The 26,355-nt window shown below is 39.2% G+C and overlaps 2 protein-coding genes across 2 annotated transcripts; one reads left to right on the forward strand and one right to left on the reverse strand.

Annotated features, from left to right (window-relative positions):
- The first annotated feature begins 4,987 nt into the window (after window positions 1–4,987).
- LOC141588033 (uncharacterized) lies at window positions 4,988–5,467 on the forward strand. The gene has a single exon (XM_074409491.1). It carries the CDS (start codon window positions 4,988–4,990, stop codon window positions 5,465–5,467), a length of 480 nt encoding a protein of 159 aa, XP_074265592.1.
- A 6,247-nt stretch (window positions 5,468–11,714) lies between these two features.
- On the reverse strand, window positions 11,715–16,507 carry LOC141588034 (uncharacterized). Its single transcript, XM_074409492.1, has 5 exons — window positions 16,180–16,507; window positions 14,740–15,324; window positions 14,183–14,664; window positions 12,277–13,341; window positions 11,715–12,086 (listed from the first exon to the last, which is right to left on the reverse strand). The coding sequence occupies exons 1-5, from the start codon at window positions 16,505–16,507 to the stop codon at window positions 11,715–11,717; spliced, it is 2,832 nt and encodes a 943-aa protein (XP_074265593.1).
- Between the last annotated feature and the right edge of the window lie 9,848 nt (window positions 16,508–26,355).

Consider the following 26,355-nt stretch of genomic DNA (forward strand, 5'->3'; position numbering starts at 1 on the left):
AAATTCTGCACATTGAACGAGGTTAGACATGTTTCGCTGATGACAAAGAATCTGATTTCCTTAAGTGTGTTGGACAGTAAAGGTTTCAGTTTTCATGGTGAAGGTGGAGTTCTGAAAGTCTACAAGGGTTCGAATGTGATTCTGAAAGGTGTTAAGTGTGATACCTTGTATTGTTTTCAAGGTTCTACGCTGTCAGGTTCTGTTTCTGTTCCGCATAGCAAGTTCCAGCGCTGTTTGGACTTGCTAAATGTTAGAAGTATCTGATTGCCCCATGGTGGGCAATATCTGAGGCAGAGAGAATTATCTGGCACTAGTTTAGTGCGTCTGGTACATCTGGCACCGTTATGGTGCATCTGGTACATCTGTCTGATTGTGAGAGGATTCAAATCAAGGTGGAGATTTGTTAGAATATGCCTTGAATCTGTTCTGAATTCCGCATCTGATTTAGTTTCCTTATCTGTTTAGTAAACTATTCTTTAGTTTCCTTGTCTGTTTAGGAAATTGTTAGGGTTTCCTAATTCTGTTAAGGAAAATATCTGTTATGAGAGTACTATATAAACTCTCATAAGCTGTCTGTTTTATTCATTCATAAATCTGTCAAAAATCTGAGTCGTCTGAAATCTGAATACTCTAATGAGTATACTCTGAAATCTGTAATCCTCAAGATCAATAATATTCTTCCCTTCTGCCGGTGGACGTAGCTAACAAATTGTTAGTGAACCACGTAAATCTGTTGTTTTTTTCACGTTCTTTATTTATCTTTCTTACATCCGTTATAACAGGTACGGAATGAGATGAAAATTTAGGCATTGTAGGTTGATTTTGTGGTTGGTTTTGAATTGGGTTCTCCTCTCCTTGTCTTGCAAAAGGGTTGGTAAACTCAACACTATCTGATTGGATGATAACAATGTCCACAAGTTCTCCAATACCCACAATTGTTCAAGTCCCTCTAACGGTTCTTCAAATATTTCTCAAAGTTCTTTCAATCTCGGGATCAATATGCAAAAGACCGCCTTGTGATCTCCTAGACATGCAAAAATAAAACAACTAGAAAACAATTAAAACTACCTTGAGGAGTTTGACTTCCCCAAGGTTAAGAAAGACACAACTAAAAACAACAAATGATGACAATTCAATTGAACACCGTCCCCGGCAACGGTGCCATTTTTACGTTGAGCGAGTCGTTGTTCACTTAATCAAACACATTTATATTCTCAACAAACAACTAGATAGTGGTTAAGCCGAGGTCGATCCACGGGACGGTGTGATTTGGGTTCTAAATCTATCTAATCTCAATTATGCTAGTGTCACAATTGGTTTGGGGTTTGAGGTTGATAGTTCTAAAACAATGAAAGCAATAAATAACAATGTAAGGTAAAACAAGCAACAAAGGAAAGGATGTAAACAAATGGTAAAGGACACTAGGATGTCATGGGTTCATAGGGGAATCATGATGAGATCACATAAACAAGTTTCATAGAAGCAAGCAATTTTTTTTATTTTTTTTTTTTTGTTTTTTTTTTTTTTTTTTTTTTTTGACGAGGGGGTTGAGTCCCCCCCGGGCCCATGCATTCCCGCACCACCACATGGACCATATAAGCCACCCCCTTCGGGAGCTGCAGTGGCCAAGTGATCATCGCCCCAGCTGGTAGTCGAACCTGAGACCTCTCAACTCCTACATTTCTGCAAGCTTCAAGGTTTAACCCAGCTACCACTGGACTAACACCACTTGGTTAGCAAGCAATTTATTGTTATAGTGTAATCGAGTTAGTTTATATCTTACAATTCCTAGGAAGTTTTGGGTCTCAGAGCCGAGTCGGTCAAGACTTTACAACTCCTACAAGTCGACTTAATTCTCCCTATTCAACTATATGCATGGTCTAACAAACCTTGAGTTAGTTTATGTCTTACAAGTCTTGTTGAATGGATAAGAGAATCATGCTAGGTTGTCAATCAAGCATTTCATCAAGAATAACATATGCATAAGTTGAAACTACAACAAGCAAGCAACCATATGAACTTATTAAGTAAAGATCTACCCCATGATTAACTCTCCTAATCCCCCACTAACCCTAGTTAGGAGACTACTCACTCATTATCATGGAAAACATGTTAGCAATGGTGTCAATCATCTTAACAAGTATAAACATGACGGAAGAGTAAAGCAATAAGCAATAATTAAGTAAAGAGTTAAAAAATTATATCAATCTTAAGATGAGCAAATGGAAAGGAAAGAATAATAGAAGAGAACTTTGATTGATGATGAAGAGTTGTCAATTCTCCAATACAAACCTAAATAATCTTCAATTACCCAATTAGATCTAAAAATTCTTAAACAATAATCGAAGAAAGATTAAATTACAATTTGTAGAATGATTAAAGATTAATGTATTCTAATATACTCCCAATCTAATCTAAGGGAACTTAATCACATAACACCGTCCCCGACAACGGCGCCATTTTGATGGTAGTTTGCTTTTGGGTTTATTTTCCCATTTTTGTAGCATTTGACGATTAAGAGCATTTATTTGTCATTTTTGATGTTTGGCATTTTCAACTTTGCATATTTTGAACATTTTTCAAAGTAACCCCATTTGTAGCAAGGGTACTTCTATTAAAGCATAGGAATCTATTTTTGCTCCTCATTTCATTGATGCAATCTGCAAACATTTGACATTGATAACTTGAACTCAATTTGGTATTTTTGTCCCTATTCCCTTTTTGTTGACAAAATGATGATAGAAGTGCAAGGACAGTTGCATGGCTTCAAAGGTCACCTTGGAATAAATGGTAGCCAAGGAGTTATCATAACACAAGGTACTCTTGACTAGGCCTTAGTCGATGGGTAAAAAGATACTAGTATGACACATCTTAGGGTGTCTTGAGGGTATTGTAGCAAACAAAGTCTCAAGGAGAAAAATTATCTACAAGGGCCTTATATACACTTGTCAAGCTTCCGAAATAGGCATTTTCACAAAATTTTCTACCATGCAAACTACATGCCATGATGCAACTAACATATATACAACTCTAATGTATATGCTTCTATCAACTAAAATGCCATATAATTTAGATGCAACTCCTAACAACACATAGATACATACCGTATCAACAAAAAGTAGCCACATTGTTATTAACGTATAAGAAAGGGAGAAGGAGATTTGGAAAGATCATACCATGTGGTCTTCTTTATCCCTTATGCTTCAAATGTGGCGTAATCGTTCCAAGTGATAAGAGTGACAAATAAACAAATATGTACAATTATATGCTACAAAGAAAGAACAATGTTTTTGGAATTTTTAAATTTTCAAATTTTTATGCGTTTTGTTTTTATGAAATTTAAAGAACATATTTTGGGATTTTTTCGAAATTTTTCAATTTTTATGTATTTTGGGATATAATTTCCCATCCCTCACTTTATTTTGGACATTGTACTCAATGTACATGTAGGAGTAGGAATAAAAAGGAAATACATGTTTTTGGATATTTGGATTTATTGAAATTGAAGTACAAATGCAAATGCAATGATATGAATGAATGCATGCTTTAAGTAAATGCAATTATATATGACATATATAACAAATGAATGCAATCTAAACTATGCTAGATGATGCATGCTTTCTATTAAATTGGAAGCTAATTTAAATAAGCTTAGGTCACCTGTGATCAAACCTCCCCAAACCGATTTAAGCATTGTTTCTAGTGTAGGAGAAATGAGGTTTGGTCATTAGTGACTATGCATGAATGTAAATTTAACTATATGCAACTAACTATATGAGACATGTGAGATATATTACAATGCAAGCTATACTATATGATTGACTATGATGTATGTTACTTCATGGTTGAACCTCCCCAAACCGAATTTAAACACTATTGCTAATGTAGGAAGAAATGGGTTTAATCATGAGGTAACTACATAAATGCAACTATACATGAGAGATAAGGAAAGAAAGGGTTCTTACAATCATGATCTCAATGGTTTGTATATTGTAGAAGATGAAGATGGTAAATAAGATGCATATATAGCTGTGTCACGAGCCAAATGAGAGAAAAAGTGAGTTTCATGATGGTCGAGGTCGAGGTCGACAAAATTTCGAAAAAACACAAAAATATGTTCTTTAATTTCATAAAAACAAAATCCATAAAAATTTGAAAATTTCAAAAACCAAAAACATGTTATTTAATTTAGTAGTATAGAATTGTATATACTTGTATTTTTGTTCTCTTCTTACATAGATACGACACTTCATTTGAGGCATTAGCAAGGGAATGTGAAGACTGCTTGGTATGATCGCTCTAATCTCTATTTCCCTTCCATTTCTTTTCATTATTCATATGAGGAGGATGGCCTTACATGTCAAGGAGGATGTGGTGTATTTTGTTGTTGCGGTTTGAGTATCTATGTGTTGTTATGAGTTGCATCTAGATTATATGGCATTTTAGTTGATAGAAGTATATACATTAGAGTTGTATATATGTTAGTTTCATCATAGCATGTAGTTTGCATGGTAGAAAATTTTGTGAAAATGCCTATTTGGGAAGTTTCACAAGTGTATATAAGGCCCTTTTAGATAATTTTTTTCCTTGAAACTTTGTTTGCTAGAATACTCTCAAGACACCCTAGGATGTGTCATACTAGTTTCTTTTGTCCCATGGTCTAAGGCCTAGTCAAGAGAGTCTTGTGGTGTGATAACGTTTTGGCCACTGTTTATTCCAAGGTGACTCTTGATGCCATCCAACAGTCCTTGTACTTCTATCATCATTTTGTCAACAAAAAGGGAATGGGCACAAAACATCAAATTGAGTTCAAGTACCAAATCAAAATCAAATGTTTGCAAATTGTATCAATGAAATGAGGAGCAAAAATAGACTCCTATGCTTTAATAGAAGTCTAATCTGTTGGGACGACATGACTGATGCCATGGTGATCGGACCAGAAATGATTCAAGAGATGGTTGAGCAAATGCAAGTAATTTGACAGAAGATGAGAGCTGCACAGGATAGGCAGGAGAGTTATGTTGACCTAAAGAGAAGTGACATTGAGTTTGTTGCAGGGGACAAGGTGTTGTTAAAAGTCTCCCCGATGAGAGGAGTAATGCGTTTTGGGAAAAGGGGGAATCTGAGTCAGAAGTTCATTAGACCGTATGAGATTTTGGACAGAGTTGGAGAGGTAGCATATCGTCTTGCACTACCTTCAGCTTTGGACAAAGTCCATAATGTGTTTCATGTCTCACACCTAAGGAGGTATGTGAGTGATCCTTCTCATGTATTGAAGCCTGGAACAGTTGAGATGGATGAGAATCCGTCCTATGTAGAAGTGGCTAAGGAGATCCTGGATAGAAAGGTGAGAAAGACCTATAATGGTGATACAACACTAGTAAAAGTTTTGTGGTCGAATCATAATGTAAAGGAGAAGATGCGATGCGAGAACGTTATTGATAAAACTCCTTACGGTAAAATATAAAATAGCAGCGGAAATAAGATATAAAACATAGATTATCAAAGTGACAGGGTCCACGTAGTGTCATCTTACACACCAACAAAATACATACAAGTGATAATTTCCCAAAATATACAAGGGTTTGTACATATAAAAAAAAACGGGGTGTAAAAGTCCAAACTGCGCGAGTCGCGCCATAACGTGGTAGTACACATTGCTAGCAACCACGCCCGCTAAGCTCACTCCTCTCATACCTTATATAACACCCATCTTTAGCCTGTCAGCCGGCCATAATGACAGCATAATCACTGGGGCAATTACAGTCAAAGTATTAGAACAATATATAAAAAAATGGAAATATTGAATGTACATATAACAAAGTGGCACATTAACAGTAGCACAATGACATCCAGGTCAATATATGAAAACTTACCTCGTCCTAGTTAAACGACGTCAATACGGAACATAAATATAGCTATATAAACCGAATCGACACAAAGATAACCAACCCTTATTATTACTAGATAAGATTTTGACAGCAGAAACATAGCCCATACAACATGGCTAAAGGCATGCCTAGTGAACTCGAAACATGGCCCACACAACCTTACCTAAGGTCGAGTCACTTCATTCTAGTATCCAAACATGGTGGTCCACACAACCTGACCAAAGGTCGAACCGAAAACAAAAATAACAAGTCACAAGCAAATCATGCAACCATAAGGTGTTAAGTAAATGATTAATAAACATGGTTAACCTTAACCATTTAGTTAACTCTTTATATAACATAAATGTCTCATAACTATACACATACAACATGAAACAAACATGTACCATAACTACAAATTATCCAACAAAGTTAATGATTCTTGCATAAATAAAATCAAGGCACTAATCAAGTTACTAATCACTCCCTTCCTAAGGTGACGTACTTCTTCAAGTTATAACAACTTGGCCAAGCACATAAAAGCAATACAAAGTAAGCAATTTACTTGATCAAGTAACATTTAGCTCAACCGAGCTTGATGTTGCTCAACCAAACACCGGTTCAAGCAACCACAAGGCATGAACACAACCTCCACTTAGCTCCAAAACCTATGTTACATAGTCAAGATACATACAAGCCACAATTTCAAGTCGATTTAGTATTTAACACAGGCCAAACTGACTTTGAGGTAAAACAGTTTCCTAGAAAATCAGTTTTGCGTCTTCCCACGAGAATTGCAATTACGAAGAAAATACTAATCACCCATAAGCCGACTGACACGCCTAAAATGTCGCACTAAAAGACGGCCAAATTAACAATTTATATACCACTAAACACACTAATTAGCACTAATTATAAACTAGTAAAATAGCAAGCAAGGGATCGAACCCAAGGGAAGATGGGTTTTGCAATAGTGAAATTAAAAGAGTAATTAGAATAATTAAGACAAAGTAACAACAATTATATAAAAAGGGGGGGTTTTGGGGTTGAGTTTCAAATGTAACAAAAGCAAGGAAATTCAAACAAGAGTGCAAAGCAAGTAATCAATCAAGAGTCTTAAAGATGGAAATTAATCAATTTGAGAAAGACTTAATCCGACCCAAAGTTTGGCACTTTAGTTGACAAAACCCCTTAATCAATCCTTTTAATCAATATTATTGTCCTATTAGTGAGATTAAATCTCCAAATTCCCTTAAATAGAAGCCAATCACAAGGAAATCACACTTAATAATTGACCCAACTTATCAATTCCTCTAGTGGAAATCACACACATAGATTCATTAACAAGAAGATAAAGCAATAGGAATCTAATAGGTGGAATTACTCACAATGAAATCACAATTAATGAGCAATTACAACTTAATCTCTCTAATGTTAATTAAACCAAGAAGAAATCACATTCATTAGTCTAATAACAAGTTATTGCAACATGGGATTACAAGGAAATCACACTTAATAAACCCAACAACAATAAATTAAGGAACTTGGAAAGATTATGTAACAAGGAAATCACACTTAATCACAATAATCTAACAAGGATTCCAAAATTAAGCAATTAAACACAAGAGATTAAGAACAATAATAATAATTAAGGAAAGATTAGGGATTCTTACAACCAAAGATTAAGCCTTTTGAGTCGGATTAAGAGAGGAGATTAGTTCCTCATAATTAGATCTAAAACCCAATTCAAAAGATGAAAATATTCCCAAATTACAACCTTGATTAATTAAAGTGAACAAAAGATCATTAACCTACTTGCAAACATTGTATTTATAGTCTACCGTAACCTAATACTTATGGGCTTAACAAAGGGAAGGCCCGTAATACAAAACGGAAACAAAAGCCATCAAACCCAGAAAACTCGCACGGTGCGAGTTCTGGTGTCTGGAAACTCGCACCGTGCGGTTTTGCTGCTGGGGTGCGTTTTCCTTTCGTTCTTCCTTTGATCCTTTGGAAGGCTTTCTTGTGGCATTTCTTCAAGCTTGTTCTTGGCTCTTCCTAGGACACTTCTCTTGATCTTTTGGCTTCTTAATCTTCACTTGAAACTACGCTAAATGGTGAAACACATGGAATTGGCTAAATAACGTCAAAAACCGTCACCAAGTGCTACCAAATGAGCTCAAAATGGTGCCAAAATGTAGTAGAAATAGGAGCTCATCAAACACCCCACACTTAGCCCTTTGCTCGTCCCGAGCAAACTAGAATAAACCTAATCACCACCTAGGCCAAGAAGCATGGGCACTCCTAATTCCCCTCTCTTCACCTCACTTCTTGCTTCTTATTACTTCCCTCGACTAGCTCATGGTCACTTTCCTTCATAGCTTCAATCATGTAAGTGACCCCAATTCCACCAATTCGAACCTCTCTTCTCTCACTCCCCCTCCTTATGTCATCCCTCTTCTAAGATGATTCCTAAATCCACCAATTCAACCTTCACTTTTCACTCACAACTTCCTCCTTATTACTCCCCCTTATCACTCCACTTGGTAAAACAAGGTCACCATGGTCAATAAAGCCTCTCCTTTCTATCAATTTGGCAACCTCCAACACCTCCATTCCTCATCAATTCACAACAACTCAACAAACAAATACAACTCTTCCAACAATGCATAAATACAAGTAAACACAATCCCACACAACAAGTATGCCAAGCACTAGTAACAAAGTAGTCTTCCAAATCCCCCTCCTAGTCTTGGCATATCACTATCCTACCCTTCCGGCCTTCTAGAGCTCCACCACTTATGTCACCAACTCCAAATGGAAATAGTCAAGTATGTGACATGATTTCAAGGCTTCAAAGAGGTCACATGATTTTTCAATTTTTTCCTAATTCTCTCATTTTGCCTAAACCGCCCTTTCGGGTTTTCGGTTTAGCTCTTTTCCTCACCTCTACTCTCGTGGCTCGCACTCTTTTCTTCATTTTGCCCGGAGCGCCCTTTCGGGTTTTCACTCCCTACCTCGGCCACTTTCCCATTTTTGCCTAGGATGCCCTTTCGGTTTTCATCCTAGTCGGGTTTTCTTTTCTTTTCTTTTTCTTTTTCTTTTGTTTTTTTTTTTTTTTTTTTTTTTTTTTTTTTTTGAAATGAAATACAATGCATGGAATTGAAATATATCACAATATATACATGATACCAACTCATGCCCACCCCACACTTAAATCTTCACTTTGTCCCCAAAGTGTGTGGTGAACACCCTAAACTCACTCAAGAGTGTGAGCTTGAGGCACCTCCAAAGTCCGAAGGTCCTCCTCTTCTTCTTGCTTCTCTTCTACTTCTCATCCTAGCCCTTTCGGCTCTTGTTTCCTCAACCCGAGTCTCACTATACCCTTGGTATTGGGTGGGGAATTGTTGCAAGAATTGAGCATTCATCGCGGCCACCATATCAAAAGTTGCGTTTGAAGTATAACGCATCTCTTCCAAGTCTTCTTGATAATGGTGGTAGCGGTTTTCGGTGATTCCCCACCGAGCATTCTCCGTTAATTGCATTTTGGAGAGGGTAGATTCAATGTTTGAGACACGGTTGGTCATGTTGGTTTGCCATGAGTTGAAAGCCGAGTAGTCGAATTGAGGGCCCGGAAAAGGATATTGTGGTTGTTGTTGTGGCATGTGGGGAGGAGTGAAATGTGGCTCATCAAAGGGGGCATTAGGCATAGGTTCATCGAATGGTGCATCATGAGGTATGTCACCAAAAGTCAAAGCCCCCCCCCCCCCCACTTGTGGTTTCTCTCCTCTCTCATCCTCTTCCGACTCAACTACTTGGGCTCTATCAACCCAAAGGTACACAAAAGCATCATCGGGGGGCACGTAGAAATCTTTTGCACTCCCCCAACCCAAGGGTGGTAAGTCGGAGGAACGGGGTAAATACAAATAATGCTTGGAAGTTTGCCCACCCATGCACCAAATGACTAAGGGGGAGACTTTGTCAACCACCTCAATCACTTTTGAGTGCTTCAAGTAATGGTAGTCTATGCGACCACTACCATCAAGAGGGTAAGCATTGGGTGGAAATGGCACACCCGTCTTTTGCACAATTAATTCAATCATGCCCCCAATAAAAATGGTTCCTTTGGGGTTCTTTTGTAATTCGAGGCACCCACTCACAAACAATTCCACCCAATCCGGCACTCCCCTCCCTTCGGGGGTCATTGACCAAAGAATTTGAATTTGATGGTATTGCATTTTGGTTGGTTCGGTCATGACCAAAAAATTTGAGTTTATGTAACGGCTTAGGAGGCGCAAGACCGGGTTGGGGATGGTGGTATTTTTTGAGTTCCCGTGACGTGCATCACCCGTAATATCGTTCCAAAAAGCACTCATCAATGGTTTATCAAGTTTCTCTTTGACGGGGGCTTTGGAGATATGGAGAGCTTCTCGAACCTCATCATAAGTCATGGTATGGGTAAGGCGACAAGCCCGGAATTTGATCCCCGGGACCTTGTCCCTCCCCACTTTCACTTTCTCCAACGATGATAAAAACTCATAGGTAACACCCCTTCGGGTGGGTGCGGCAACACGAATATAGGCCTCAAGTCCGACCTTTTCTAAAAGCATACGGGTTATGGGAAGCATTCCCAACTCGGTGAGCAAATTTACATCTAGGAATTTAGTTTGTGCCACGGTGGATACCGAAGCAAACTTCCTCCAATTTGAGAGGGCCTTGTCTCGGAGGCCCTCCTTTCCTCAATACTCACTTTCATCATAATCCGTGGCTCCCTTGGATCCTTTTGAGGAGGAAGCCGCAGTCTCTTTACCTTTTCCCATTGAGAACAATTAAAATCTCAGAAAAACACAATTTTTGAACAAAATTTTGGGTGAGGCAATTGATCAAACACCTAATATGCACTACAAAAAATGTTGTGCTAATTAGCTATTTGCTAGGAAAAAAACACCTCACTAGTTAAAGGGTTGTTTTAAGGACGATAACAACACAAATAGACAACCAAATTTCGAATTTGAAAAACACAAATTCGAATTTTAGCGAAATAGAATTGACAAGGAGAAGAATAAGGTGTTATACCTCCCTTTGATCCTTGCTTGGGTTGTTTGGTGAAGAATGCTAACCCAAATTGCTCAAATTCGTCCCTTAAAACCGATTTGCAACCCCAAATCTTCAACTTCTTCAATTGACCCAAAACCCTAGCTTGAAATGATGATGATTCCTCGGATTGTAAGCAATTTACCTTACCCAAATCGATGTTGGGAGATGAAAGTTGATGAAACTTGAAGGTAAATTGATTGATTTGTATGATTTGAGAAGGATTTTGGTTGGTGATTTGGGTGTTTAGGGTTATGGTTAAGGGAGAGGTAGAATGTGAGAAGAATTGGGGAAGAACAAGTGAGCTTATCGTGCGAAATTAGAGCTGAAATTCGCGAATTCTCAAAAACTCGCACGGTGCGAGTTTTGGCCTCAGAAAAGTCGCACCGTGCGACTTTGCTGCTGGATGTTGATTTTTTGTTGCTTAATTCTTCACTTTAGCTAATTCTTTTACCCAACATTCTTCCTTCCTTTCTTCACATATGCCCTTGAGTTGATATCCTAACACTAAAACACACATTAAACCATTCTAATATGCCAAAAACATTAGTGAAAATGCAAATGATTTAATTTATTATGCAAAAAGTAAAGGATGCAATGAATTTAAACATGAGAAATGCAATATGAACAATGCAACATGACAAATGCAATATAAACAATGCATGCGGAATTTAAATATGCAAGGGAAAGAAATATTTACAAACTTTTGCCGTTTATTTAACGTCGATGGTCGACAAAGTTGCACTTTCATCAATTTGAGTAGATTGGAACAACAAGATGGAGTGTTTCCACTTCACCCACTTCAATTCCTTCATGATAATGCTTTAGCCTTTGCCCATTCACTTTCAAAACTTTTCCGGATTTCAAGCATTTGATTTCAATTGCTCCATGTTGAAAAACTTTCACCACTTCATATGGTCCCATCCACCTAGACCTCAATTTCCCGGAGAAAAGTCTAAGTCGATTTTGGAAAAGTAAGACTTTCTCTCCCACTTGGAACACTCTTCTTGAAATCATATTATCATGCCATGCTCTTGTTCTTGCCTTGTAAATGGAAGCATTCTCATAAGCATCATTCGGTTTCTTCCAACTCTTGTAGTTGAAGTTTCCTATGAAGTCCCGCTTCATCCAATTGCAAATTGAAGGATTTAACCGCCCAATAGGCTCGATGCTCAACCTCCACGGGTAGATGACATGATTTCCCAAAAAGTAAGCGGTAAGGTGACATCCCGATTGTCGTTTTGTAAGCCGTGCGATAGGCCCACAAGGCATCATCTAACCTCAAGCTCCAATCCTTGCGGTCGGGATTCACCGTTTTCTCAAGGATAGCCTTAATCTCCCTATTAGAAACCTCGGCTTGACCGTTGGTTTGAGGGTGATAGGCGGTTGAGCCTTTATGAAGTACCCCATACTTTTTGAGAAGAGCTCCAATGGCTTTGTTGCAAAAGTGAGTACCCCGGTCGCTTATCAAAGCTTTTGGAAAACCAAATCGAGAAAAGATGTTGGTTTTGATGAATTCTCCAACCACCTTTGCATCATCGGTCTTGGTGGCCTTAGCCTCCACCCACTTGGAGACATAGTCCACCGCCAAAAGTATATAAACATTGCCACAAGAGGCGGGAAATGGTCCCATGAAGTCAATACCCCACACATCAAATATTTCACAATAGATCATGGGTGTTTGGGGCATTTCTCCTCTTTTTGAAATATTACTAACTCTTTGGCATCTATCGCATGTCTTCACCATGGCATGAGCATCTCGGAATAATGTGGGCCAAAAGAAACCGCTTTCCAACACCTTTCTAGCCGTTTTCTTGGCTCCAAAATGCCCGCCACAAGCATACTCGTGACTAAACCGGAGAATTGACATGATTTCGGTGTCCGGCACACACCTCCTTATCACTTGATCGGCACAAAATTTCCACAAATAAGGATCATCCCACACATAGTACTTGGAATCACTCTTGATTTTGTCTCTTTGATGTCGAGTCAAACCCGGTGGAAATTTGCCCAAGACCAAGTAATTCACGATATGTGCATACCAAGGTTCGGTAGACATCAAGGCAAGAAGGGCTTCATCCGGGAAGGTCTCCTTTATTGAGCTTTGTGGTACCAAGGAGTCTTCTTGGATGATTCTACTAAGATGATCCGCCACCGTGTTGGTGGAGCCCTTCTTGTCCTTGAGTTCAACGTCAAACTCACTCAAGAGTAGTACCCATCTCATCAAACGGGGCTTGGATTCTTTCTTAGAGACAAGGTGATGCGGCATGATCCGTGAAGATGATGACCTTGGCTCCAAGAATATAAGATCGGAATTTCTCCAAGGCAAACACCACCGCAAGAAATTCTTTCTCGGTAGTTGTATAATTCCTTTGAGCTTCATTCATCATTGTCGATGCATATTGAATAACATGAGGTGCTCTTCCTACCCTTTGGCCAAGTACCGCGCCAAGGGCATAATTGCTTGCATCCGACATTATCTCAAACGGTTCATTCCAATTGGGAGGTTGAATTATAGGTGCCGAAATAAGTTTCTCCTTGAGCATATCAAAAGCTCCCTTGCATTCTTCACTCATGACAAATTCACAATCCTTTTGAAGTAGCTTGCATAGAGGAGCGGCAATCTTGGAGAAATCCTTAATGAAACGCCGGTAGAACCCGGCATGACCTAGGAAAGACCTCACTTCACGCACATTAGTAGGATAAGGCAAGGTGCGAATGGTATCGACCTTTGCCTTATCAACCTCAATTCCCCTAGAGGAAACAACATGTCCCAACACTATTCCTTCCTCAACCATAAAATGACACTTTTCATGGTTGAGTACAAGGTTGGTTTCAATACATCTTTGCAAGACCCAAGTGAGATGACTCAAACAATCCTCAAAAGATTGGCCATGAACGGTGAAATCGTCCATGAATACCTCAATAAAGTCCTCAACATGATCCGAAAAGATACTCATCATGCACCTTTGGAACGTTCCCGGAGCATTACAAAGACCGAAAGGCATTTTTCTATAGGCAAACGTTCCAAAAGGACATGTGAAGGTGGTTTTTGTTTGGTCCTCGGGGGCAATTGGGATTTGAAAATAGCCCGAGTAGCCATCCAAAAAACAATAAAAAGCTTTTCCCGCTAACCTCTCCAACATTTTATCCATGAAGGGAAGCGGGAAGTGGTCTTTTCGGGTCACGGCATTGAGCCTACGATAGTCGATACATACCCTCCACCCATTTTCAACTCGAGTGGGGGTCAAAAGACCTTCATGATTCTCGACTACCGTTAGCCCGGATTTCTTTGGGACAACTTGGGTTGGACTAACCCATTGACTATCACAGATAGGATAGAGCATACCTACATGAAGGAGTTTGAGTACCTCTTTATTCACAACATCCATCATTGGAGGATTGAAACGCCTTTGTGGTTGTCTAACGGGCTTTGCTTCATCTTCAAGAAGAATCCGGTGCATGCATAAAGTGGGACTAATGCCTTTGATGTCGGCCATTGTCCACCCAATTGCTTCCTTGTGTTGCTTAAGAACCCGGATGAGAGCCTCTTCTTGCTCCTTAGTAAGCTTGCTTGAAATAATTACCGGTAAAGTCTCTTCATTTCCCAAAAATGCATACTTCAAGTGGCTTGGTAAGGGCTTCAATTCAACAATAGGAGGCTTGACAATAGAGGGAACAGGTTTATCTTTTGGTAGCTCTTCAAGTAATTTAGAAGAAAGGAAGAAAAGTTCCTGGACAGGGGCAAACTCGCACGGTGCGAGTTTCCCATCACCAGAACTCGCACGGTGCGAGTTCCCTGCTGTCTTCCGGATTTCTTCCTTTTCTTCCCATTCTTCCATTGGGGGATTTTCCTCTAAGTCCTTGATTGTTTCCTGCAAATCACAAGACAAAGCATGCCCCATATCCTTTCCAACCAATCCATTAGTCAAAACAACATTTAATGCATCAACTTTGCACAATTCATACACGGTTTGCACAATTGGCTCAAAAATTTCAAGAAAACACAAGGATGAAGTCTCGGATGGGTACTTCATAGCTTCATGGATGCTATACTCAATCTTTTCCCCCTCAAATTCCATTGTGAGGCGACCACTAGATACATCAATTTTGGTGTTGGAAGTTCTCATGAAAGGCCTTCCCAACAAAATGGGAGTGGAGCCTTTCTCGGGTTCCATTTCAATCACATAGAAGTCGGCGAGGAAAATCATTTCCCCCACCTTCACCAAGACATCCTCCACAACCCCCTTAGGATAGATATTGGACCTATCGGCCAAAGAAATGACCGTTCGAGTCGGTTTCAAAGGCCCTAACTTGAGTGACTCATAAAGGTAATTGGGTAAGACATTAATGGATGCACCTAAATCAAGCATAGCATGTTGACAATCCAAATCACCAATTTTACAAGGGATGGTGAACATGCCCGGGTCACTACATTTTTGTGGAAACCGTTTTTGAAAAATTGCCGACACATGTTCACTAGCCCTTACCTTTTTCATGCTTTTTGCCTTGTTGGTCCTCTTAGTAGTGCACAACTCTTTCAAAAATTTTGCATGCTTGGGTACACTACTAAGAAGATCAAGGAGAGGAATGTTTACCTCCACTTTACGAAAGATATCATAAAGGCTTGAAGTCTTCTTGTCAACTATCCTTGTATCATTCAAAGCACTTGGAAATGGAGCTTGTGGCTCATATTCCGGAAGAGGCTCATGGATCCTCACTTGTTGAGGTGTAGATGCTTCCCTTTGTTCCACTACCACTTCAATTTCATCTTCAATCACATCCTCCACTTCATGAACAATAGGAGGTGGTATTGTCTTCTTAGGAGCCTTGGGTGCCTCTACCAACTCTCTACCATTCCTCAAAGAGACCGCTTTTGCTTGTTCCTTGTTGGGTGGAGGAATGGTGTGAGAAGGGAGACTCCCTCCTTGGGTGGGTTGAGAGTTGAGTGTAGTGAGGATTTGACCAACTTGGGTCTCAAGGTTAACAAACCTAGAGTCGGTGAGTCGGTTTTGTTGAAACACGGCGGTTTGAAATTCCTTGGTTTGTTGTTGCATTGCCATTTGATTCATGGTAAGAGTTTTCATCATTTCTTCCAAGGAATTTTGTGATTGGTTTTGGTTTTGATTTGGCTTTTGAAATGAAGAGTTTGAAGCCCCTTTTTGGTTTTGATTTTGGTTTTCACCCCACCCCATATTTGGATGGGATTTCCAACCTTCATTGTAAGTGTTAGAATAGGGGTCAAACTTCCTAAAACCAATAGCCTTCACCGCTTCAATTGCCTCCTCCGTTTGCAAAGATGGACACCCATCGGTGGGATGAGTTGGGTCATTACAAAGACCACAAAACTTCACATGAGAAGTACTCCCACCTCCTTTTGTAAGTTCCTTGACCAAATTGGTAAGAAAATCAACTTTCTCCTCCATATGGTTAGAGCTTTGCCTTGAAGAGAATGTTCCACTTGTCTTCTTAATTCTCCTCCCAAAATTTCTAGAGCTTCCTACCAACCTTTCAATCAACTCATTTGCTTCTTGGACCGACATGTATTCAATTCCACCTTGGGTGGCGGCCTTAATCATTCTAGCATCATCCTCAAGTAGACCACCACAAAAATTCAAGAGAAGGTCGTGGTCGGTATACCCATGATATGGGCAACTAGCAAGAAGTTGTTTAAACCTCTCCCAATACTCATACAAGTTCTCCCCATCCAATTGTTCAACATTACTTATTTCTTTCTTCAATTGAGATGAGAGACTAGCGGGAAAATACTTTTCTAAGAAAGCCCTCTTCATTTGATTCCAAGTGGTGATGCTCCCGGTAGGGAGATAATAAAGCCAATCATTTGCCGCGTCCTTGAGTGAGAAAGGGAAGGCCCTTAGTTGAAGTTGCTCATCGGTAACCCCATTAGGCTTCATTCTTGAGCAAACAACATGAAATTTGTTGGGATGCTTGTTGGGATCTTCCGTGTTAAGCCCATGGAATTGGGGCAATTGGTGAATTAGCCCGGACTTCAACTCAAAGGTGGCATTTTCCGCCAAGGCCGGAAAGGAGATACACAAGGGCACTTGTGTGAGATCCGGGGCGGTAAGTTCTTTAATGGTTCTAGGCCTTGGTGGGTTCTCTCTATCATCATGTGGTTGTTCATCCATGATGATTTGAATGGGTATGGGTTGTTCAAAAGGGATGTTGTTATCTTCTCTTTGGTCTTATTGAAAACCGGGATCAATTTCTTCAATAACCGGGTTGTCTCTTCTAATACCTCCTCCTATCCAAGCAAGTGATCTTTGAATTTCCGGGTTGAATGGAAAAAGTGGTTCACTTGAATTCCTAGTATTGACCATAAACAACTCTACACAAGAGCACACAATCAAAAAGTTCACACAAGTGATGAACAAGACACTAACAACAAGTAACAAAGAGTAACTAAAATAACTATTCTAAAACACAAATAACACACTAGCAAAACCGTTACCTTCCCCGGCAACGGCGCCAAAATTTGACACGCCTAAAATGTCGCACTAAAAGACGGCCAAATTAACAATTTATATACCACTAAACACACTAATTAGCACTAATTATAAACTAGTAAAATAGCAAGCAAGGGATCGAACCCAAGAGAAGATGGGTTTTGCAATAGTGAAATTAAAAGAGTAATTAGAATAATTAAGACAAAGTAACAACAATTATATAAAAAGGGGGGGGGGGGGGGGGGTTTGGGTTGAGTTTCAAATGTAACAAAAGCAAGGAAATTCAAACAAGAGTGCAAAGCAAGTAATCAATCAAGAGTCTTAAAGATGGAAATTAATCAATTTGAGAAAGACTTAATCCGACCCAAAGTTTGGCACTTTAGTTGACAAAACCCCTTAATCAATCCTTTTAATCAATATTATTGTCCTATTAGTGAGATTAAATCTCCAAATTCCCTTAAATAGAAGCCAATCACAAGGAAATCACACTTAATAATTGACCCAACTTATCAATTCCTCTAGTGGAAATCACACACATAGATTCATTAACAAGAAGATAAAGCAATAGGAATCTAATAGGTGGAATTACTCACAATGAAATCACAATTAATGAGCAATTACAACTTAATCTCTCTAATGTTAATTAAACCAAGAAGAAATCACATTCATTAGTCTAATAACAAGTTATTGCAACATGGGATTACAAGGAAATCACACTTAATAAACCCAACAACAATAAATTAAGGAACTTGGAAAGATTATGTAACAAGGAAATCACACTTAATCACAATAATCTAACAAGGATTCCAAAATTAAGCAATTAAACACAAGAGATTAAGAACAATAATAGTAATTAAGGAAAGATTAGGGATTCTTACAACCAAAGATTAAGCCTTTTGAGTCGGATTAAGAGAGGAGATTAGTTCCTCATAATTAGATCTAAAACCCAATTCAAAAGATGAAAATATTCCCAAATTACAACCTTGATTAATTAAAGTGAACAAAAGATCATTAACCTACTTGCAAACATTGTATTTATAGTCTACCGTAACCTAATACTTATGGGCTTAACAAAGGGAAGGCCCGTAATACAAAACGGAAACAAAAGCCATCAAACCCAGAAAACTCGCACGGTGCGAGTTCTGGTGTCTGGAAACTCGCACCGTGCGGTTTTGCTGCTGGGGTGCGTTTTCCTTTCGTTCTTCCTTTGATCTTTTGGAAGGCTTTCTTGTGGCATTTCTTCAAGCTTGTTCTTGGCTCTTCCTAGGACACTTCTCTTGATCTTTTGGCTTCTTAATCTTCACTTGAAACTACGCTAAATGGTGAAACACATGGAATTGGCTAAATAACGTCAAAAACGTCAAAAACCGTCACCAAGTGCTACCAAATGAGCTCAAAATGGTGCCAAAATGTAGTAGAAATAGGAGCTCATCACCGACCATACCAATTCGAAATTAGATTCGAGGAGCTACAAATAACCAAAAGAAGCATTAGATAATTTCTTTAATATGATGCTTATTTTGGTGTCAAAGTCAGGATTCTAAATCTGTCCAGAAACAGAACAGGCCATAGGACAGATTTGCGTCTTTCCACGAGAATTGCGATTCCGGACAAACTACAAATCACCCAGAAGCCTACCTTACCAATTCGGAAACTAGACTCAAAGGGCTACAACTATGTGAAAGGTTGTCTACATTAAATTATAAAAACACCATGAAAATGGCTCCTCAATGTCAGACACGAATCTGGAAAAACAGGGAATTTCAGCACTTCTATTTTCGATTACAAATTCGTTTTACATGCTTTTAACTTGATTCTTTTTGCTAATTAACACCATTAACCCATCATTTATTCAATAAAAGATCACACTAGACCATCCACAAGCAATAAAATGTTCAGCAAGTCTCATTATAGACCAGGGATATCCGTCTATAATGAGAGACGGGTCGGATCCCTCTCACAAAGAGGCAAGTGGGAGGCTAAATGGTAACCCACTCGGTTTTCCACTTACCCACCCATTTATAATGAGAATTTGTGTAAAATGTTCTCAAGAATAACCAACCGCATAAGAGATGATTTAAAATAACCAATTCATCAAATTAATAACAAGTAACTATCCAAATCAACATCCACTTATAAAATATTTTTGTAATACCATAACTACCATAATAGTTACCTTAACCAAGCTTATCCTTTAAAAGTATCTTCAATCACAAGAGTCGGACTCCAGATCATCCGATTGAACACCTAGAACAAGCTTGTTGATAAACATAAGAAATCACTACTACTAACAAAATTAGGTTTAAGAAAACTAGATGTAAACATAAGAATACTTATACCAAAACGTAATGAATGAAGATAGGAGAAGAACGGTAGGAATTTTAGTTAAAACCGAGTAGAGATGAAGATTTTTTTTTTTTTTTTTTTGACAACAATAAACTTTCATAAATAAATAAATTAGTACATATCGTGCATCTAAAATACAACAAAGGGGGATTAGAGACCCCCGAACTATTTAATGTAACCGAAGTAAAGAAATTCGAAGTCGTAACAGAAGAGAAACAACGATATTTCTTAAAAGGAGGATGATAGTGGGTGTCAAATTAGATTGAGTGAAACTCCTTTCGCTTGGCCCTTGCAACCTGTGTGGTAGAGTGAGCAACTCTGGTAAAAGAAACTGAAACATCAACAGAAACTAACGATCGCTTCTTCGAAATAATAGAAGCTTGGCCCTTTCGAGCATTCCCGTAGGAGGGACTCCTATTGCATCTCCATTTGCTATTCAACTGATTTCCGACGGCTACAAACTTGAACTTGGTCACCGAAACCTTGCTGATATGAGAAGAAACAGAAGAGAGTCGTTTCTTCTTTTCTACTTGGAAAATTACGTCCTCTTGGATCAGCGCAGCACTCTCAGCCTTCATGACATTAAATTGTGTATCAGAGTTCTCCGTAATAGGAGAAGAAATTGGAACTTCTGCTGTCCCTGAAATATCTTTCAGGGGAGTTCCCGTCTGGATAGTTTTTTAGATGAGGGGACGAACCCTCATGATAGACATAGACCTTGGGTGGAAAAAGTCCAAATTTTTTCCACACATTAAATTCTCATAGACTTGAGATGAAAGATTAAGTTTATTATGAGGCTTTTTCCGGTTAATAAAGCTGAAATCGGATGATTTTGAGCTAGCTGAGGAGATGGTATCATCCACGATAGTCTCATTCCCAGCCTCACAAGGAGCAGGGCTACACTGAGACTCCATAGGAACCTCAGTTAGACTCTCAAAATCCATAGGCACCTCAGGAGATAACTCAGGTAAACTGACAGGGACGCAATCATCAGACGAAGCCGAAGACAATAAGGGCTTCTTTCCTTTCCTTTCCTTTCAGTGGCAGCGGGATCAGTTTGAGAAGATTCTCGTTTCCCGTTTGAGTTGATAGCTAAACGGTCGTGCACAACTTGTAGCTCACGGGAAATGTCCTTGTTATGAGGAGTAATTTTGAGAGCATAGTCGAAATCAACAATGGCCTTCGGAAGAAGATTCAAGTGCTTAAAAGCTAACCCTCTTCGGTAGAGAGCTTTAACATTTGTCGGCTCAACCATCAAAATCAAAGAGCAATACCGACACACTTGGTCATAATCGGTAGTCTTGAGCTCACAAGCTGCCAAATTCAAAATGATTGAAAGGGCAAGAGAAGTTCCAGAAGGTTCATCGTAATTGGTTGGGAGACCCATAAGCAGGATAAATTTTAGAGCGAGTTTATAATGAAGGAACGCCAAAGGCAGAATACCCATTTTAAAGAACGCATTCCCCTTATCCTTAAGCAGGCCAACACTTTGACACGATGGCACCCCACATTCCACAATGGCTTCACCAAGGACAACCTCCATCTCAAGACAATCCTCCCCTTGAAACATATCCCGAAGACTAGCTAAAATTAATTGATAAGCCATAATTAAGGAACGATGAAAAACAGGACAAGGACTTTGTAGACTAAGAAGGAGAAAAACCAGAAAGCTTAAAGAGAAGAAAAAGCGTGAAGGAAGAAATTATGTAGAGGAGAGACTACTACAACCAACCCATCCACCACAATACCAACCCGAACAAACAACCTCCGCCTAACACCCGACCAAAGAAATTAAGCAATGAAAGAAGACACCACCGCAAGAGAAACTGAGCTGACAATCTCCGACCAAAATCATTAAAAAAAACGAAGTTAAAAGCTAAAAGGCCTAACATAAGAAGGATTGCAAAAGGTCATTAAAAACCAGAAAGATATAGCACAATCAATTAAACCCCTTCTCTTAACCGCCCAAAACGGGAGATGGCACACAAGCACAATAAAAAAGCTTAAGGTATGTGGAGCTGCAGTTCAAAACGAACGAAATTGATTTAGGAAGAGGAATAAAAGACGGATAATTGATAAGGCAAGCCTAGCACAACCAGACTCGTAAACGAATTGAAATCCAAAAAAACGGCCCAATTAAATTTCTAGGGTTAAAGCCGAAGTTTTACCAACGATTATTAAACATGATTCAAAGAAAGGATACTAATTACGATAGACCGACATACAAGAACGATCCAGGAAGATACCAACTTCGATTGATCGATGTACAAGCAAGGATGGAGAAAACCTGTCAACTGGAGTTGAAAGACGAAGAAACCAGCTGCAAAGGAAAACGACATCATGTCGAAGAAGACAAATCTTAGCCCAGGAAAAATTATAAAAAGAGATTGAGGAAAACAGGTGGATGAAATCTAAGCATTAAGAAACATGGTCAAGTATTAGGAACCACCGGAGATCAGCCAAAGGTCGGGTGCATCTCCGGCAGTGCCAGAGGAACTAAGGGAAGGTCGGTGGATGGGGCGGTGGCAGTAGATCAAAGAAACTTAAGGTTTGGGAAAGGTAGAGAGAAGGTCGGTGAAAGAGAGCGTTTTTTAATTAGAGGAAATATGCTGACAAAAGTATTGGATAAATTTTACCTTTTGCTTTCTTTTAGTAGAGATGAAGATAGATCAAGATTTGGAGCTTTGAAACTTTAGGGGATTTATATGGAGGAAAATAAAAAGGTGAAGGTGAAGTGGACCTCCGTTGTAAAAAATGAAACCCTTACCCCCTCTTAAGGGTAAATGAAAATAATAGTTCTAATACCGTCATAGGAATAACAATTAAAACTGTTTCATTGAAAGTTCACGCTAAAAAGACTTTTATGTTTGATACAAAATTACGGGTGTTCCAAATTTTCCCCCCTTCAAAAAGTTTCGTCCTCGAAATTTATGGCGAAAGAAATAGTTCTAATACCGTCATAGGAATATCAATTAAAACTGTTTCATTGAAAGTTCACGCTAAAAAGACTTTTATGTTTGATACAAAATTACGGGTGTTACAAATCTTCCCCCCTTCAAAAAGTTTCGTCCTCAAAATTTATGGCAAAAGAACAAGGGAAAAAAAACAGAGAATGTTTAAGAACTCATATAATGAGATACCTAATCGAAAAGATATGGATGTTTAGCACGCATAAAAGCCTCGGTTTCCCAAGTCTCCTCTTCCACTTTACCACACTTCCATAACACTTTAACCAAGGGTACTATCTTACTTCTCAACTGTTTATCCTTCTTATCTAATATACATACTGGCTTCTCTTCAAATGTGAGTTTAGGCTCGAGTTCTGGTACCTCTGTTTGCAAAACATGACTCGGGTCTTCAATATATTTTCTAAGTTGAGATACATGAAAAACATTGTGTATTTTTCCCAATCTTGCAGATAATTCCAATTTATAAGCTACTAGGCCGATTTTCTTAATAATCTCAAACGGTCCTAAAAACTTAGGACTCGGTTTACCTTTAACACCAAACTGTTGAATACCTTTCATTGGTGACACCTTTAAGAATACTTTGTCACCAACCTCAAGTTCTAGGGTTCTTCGTCGGGAATCGGCATAGGATTTCTGGCAATCTTGGGCAGCCTTCAATCTATCACGAATCAACCTAACTCCGTTAATAGTCGCTTGAAGCAAGTTGGGTCCTAGATCAATTACATCACTGGCTTGATCCCAACATAAAGGACTTTTGCATTTCCGACCGTACAACGCCTCATACGGTGCCATCTTGATGCTGGAGTGATAACTATTATTGTAAGAGAATCTAACTAGAGCCAAATTCTTCTCCCAACTAAACTGGAAGTCCAAGGCACAAGCACGAAGCATGTCTTCAAGTGTCTGTATAGTCCTTTCAGTTTGTTCGTCCGTAGTAGCATGGAATATGGTACTCATAAGTAACTTACTACCTAGAGCCTTCTGTAAAGTCTGCCAAAATCTAGAACAAAACCTCGGGTCTCGGTCTGATACTATGTCTTTTAGGACTCCATGATATCTGACGACGTCCTTAACATAAGCATTAGCTAAGCTGTCTAAACTCCAAGCCTCCTTGATAGGAATAAAACGACCACACTTGGTTAGTCTATCCACGATAACCCATATAGCGTCCTTGCTAGGGCTGAGCAAAAAAGTCCGAACCGTATTTTTAAACCGAAACGGAACCGAAAACCGATTTGTGGAGTCTGAATATTCGGTTTTTTTTCCGGTGCAGTAACCGAACCGGATTTTTTACTCTAAAACCGGAGCGGATTCGGTTGTAGAAAATTCAAAACGGGGGACCGGTTTTTAAACCGGTTTCTTTATTTTTATTTTTTTGAAACCAACTGGTTTCTTTTTTAGAAACTAAAAGTCAAAAATAATGTAAATTCAAAACCGGACACCGGTTTTTAAACCGGTAACCTAATTTTTCTATGTGTTTCTATGCATTTAATTGTGGATCTTTCTTGAAACCGGTTATAAAAACCGGAGCGGGTAAACCGGTTTACGGATCCGGTTTTTAAATTCCGAAAAAACCGGTTAACCGAATTAATCCGGAGCGGTTTCGGTTTAGAAAAAAAACCATTTTTTAAAACCGGTTTGCAAAACCGGAGCGGATAACCGGTTTTGCTCAGCCCTAGTCCTTGCCACTAGTTGTTCTCGGTAGAGCCATGACAAAATCCATCGAAATAGACCCCCATTTCAAAAGTGGAATGTCCAAGGGTTGCAGTAATCCCCCATGCCTCTTATGGTCAATCTTCACCTATTGACAAGTTAGGCATTTACTCACATAGGAAGCGATATCATTCTTGATGTTTGGTCACCAAAATTGAAGTTTCAAGTCTTGGTACATCTTGTCATCACCGGGATGCACTGAATACGGGGTGATATGAGCTTCGTCAAGGATCTTCTTCCGAAGTTCGACATCATCTGGTACATACCACCGGGAACTTAAGGGCTCCACTAGAATCAACTTCAAAACCAATAGCTTTACCCTCAAGTAGCTTGGCATGAACCTCCTTGGTCTTAATGTCATCAACTTGCTTCTCACAAATTTCGCGGTATAGAATAGGTTCAGCTACTAAGGTATTCAAATAAGAACTACCGGGTTCAACCAACTCTAAACTCAGCTTCCTAAATCTGAACACAACTGATCTGGCAATACTCTTACAACATTAATGGTATGAACCGTCTTCCTGCTTAAAGCGTCAGCTACTACATTAGCTTTTCCTTCGTCATATAGGAGCTCCACATCGTAGTAATTTACCTGCTCCAACCACCTCCTCTGTCTCTGGTTCAAGTCCTTTTGAGTGAAGATATAACGAAGACTCTTATGATCGGTATAAATACGACAACGAACTCCCATCAAGTAATGGCGCCAAATCTTCAAAGCATGTACAACTGCAGCCAATTCGAGGTCACGTGTCGGGTAATTTATTTCATGTACCTTCAGCTGACGAGATGCATTGGCCACTACTTTACGGTTTTCCATAAGAACGCAAACTCTCCCATTCTTAGATGCATCACAGTAAACATCAAAATCCACACCATCTTCAGGTAAAGTCGGGACGGGAGCGGTAGTTAGCCTCTTCTTCGGCTCTTGAAAAGCATTGTTACATGCCTCTGACCAAATGTACTTACTCTTTTTTCAATAGCTGGGTCATTGGCCTAGCAAGTTTAGAGAAATCTTTTACAAAGCGGCGATAATAACCGGCCAGACTCAAGAAGCTGCAAACTTCATTCACGTTAGTCGGACTCTTCCATTCCACTATAGCTTCTACTTTCGATGGATCCACCATAATACTTTCTTTAGAGATAACATGGCCAAGAAATGACATTTTGGATAACCAAAATTCGCATGTGGAAAACTTGGCATACCACTTCTGCTTACGAAGGATATCAGGAATAACACATAAGTGCTTAGCATGATCATCCTCGATCTTTGAATAGATTAGACTATCATCGATAAAAACCACCACACATTTATCGAGGAATTCATGGAAAGTGCAATTCAGATCTATAAACACGGCAAGAGCATTCGTTACACCAAACGGCATCACCTTAAACTCGTAATGTCCATACCTTGAACTAAAAGCGGTCTTGGGAATGTTGGCTTCTCGAACTGGAAGTTGATGGTAACCCGTGCTCAGACCAATTTTTGAAAATGTACTAGCACCCTTTAACTGATCAAACAAGTCTTCAATTCTCGGTAAAGGATATTTATTCTTGATTGTTACTCGGTTCAACTCGCGATATTCGATACAAAGCCTCATACTACCATCCTTCTTCTTAACAAAAAGAACTGGAGCACCCCACGGTGAAGCACTCAGTCGAATAAAACCCTTCTCTATTAAATCATCAAGTTGTTTTCGTGGCTCTTGAAGTTCTAAAGGTGGTGATTTCGCTATAGGTCCTGTTCCAGGGATAAGATTGATCGTAAACTCAGGGTCTCGTTTAGGTGGAATGCTGGGCAATTCTTCAAGGAATACGTCAGTATAATTACACACAACTGGAACGTCTTCAAGTTTAGGTAATGTCGTAGCTGTAGTCACTGTGCACAAATAAATTTGA

This window comes from Silene latifolia, chromosome 6 (genome assembly GCF_048544455.1).
Source record: "Silene latifolia isolate original U9 population chromosome 6, ASM4854445v1, whole genome shotgun sequence".
Taxonomy (NCBI): domain Eukaryota; kingdom Viridiplantae; phylum Streptophyta; class Magnoliopsida; order Caryophyllales; family Caryophyllaceae; genus Silene; species Silene latifolia.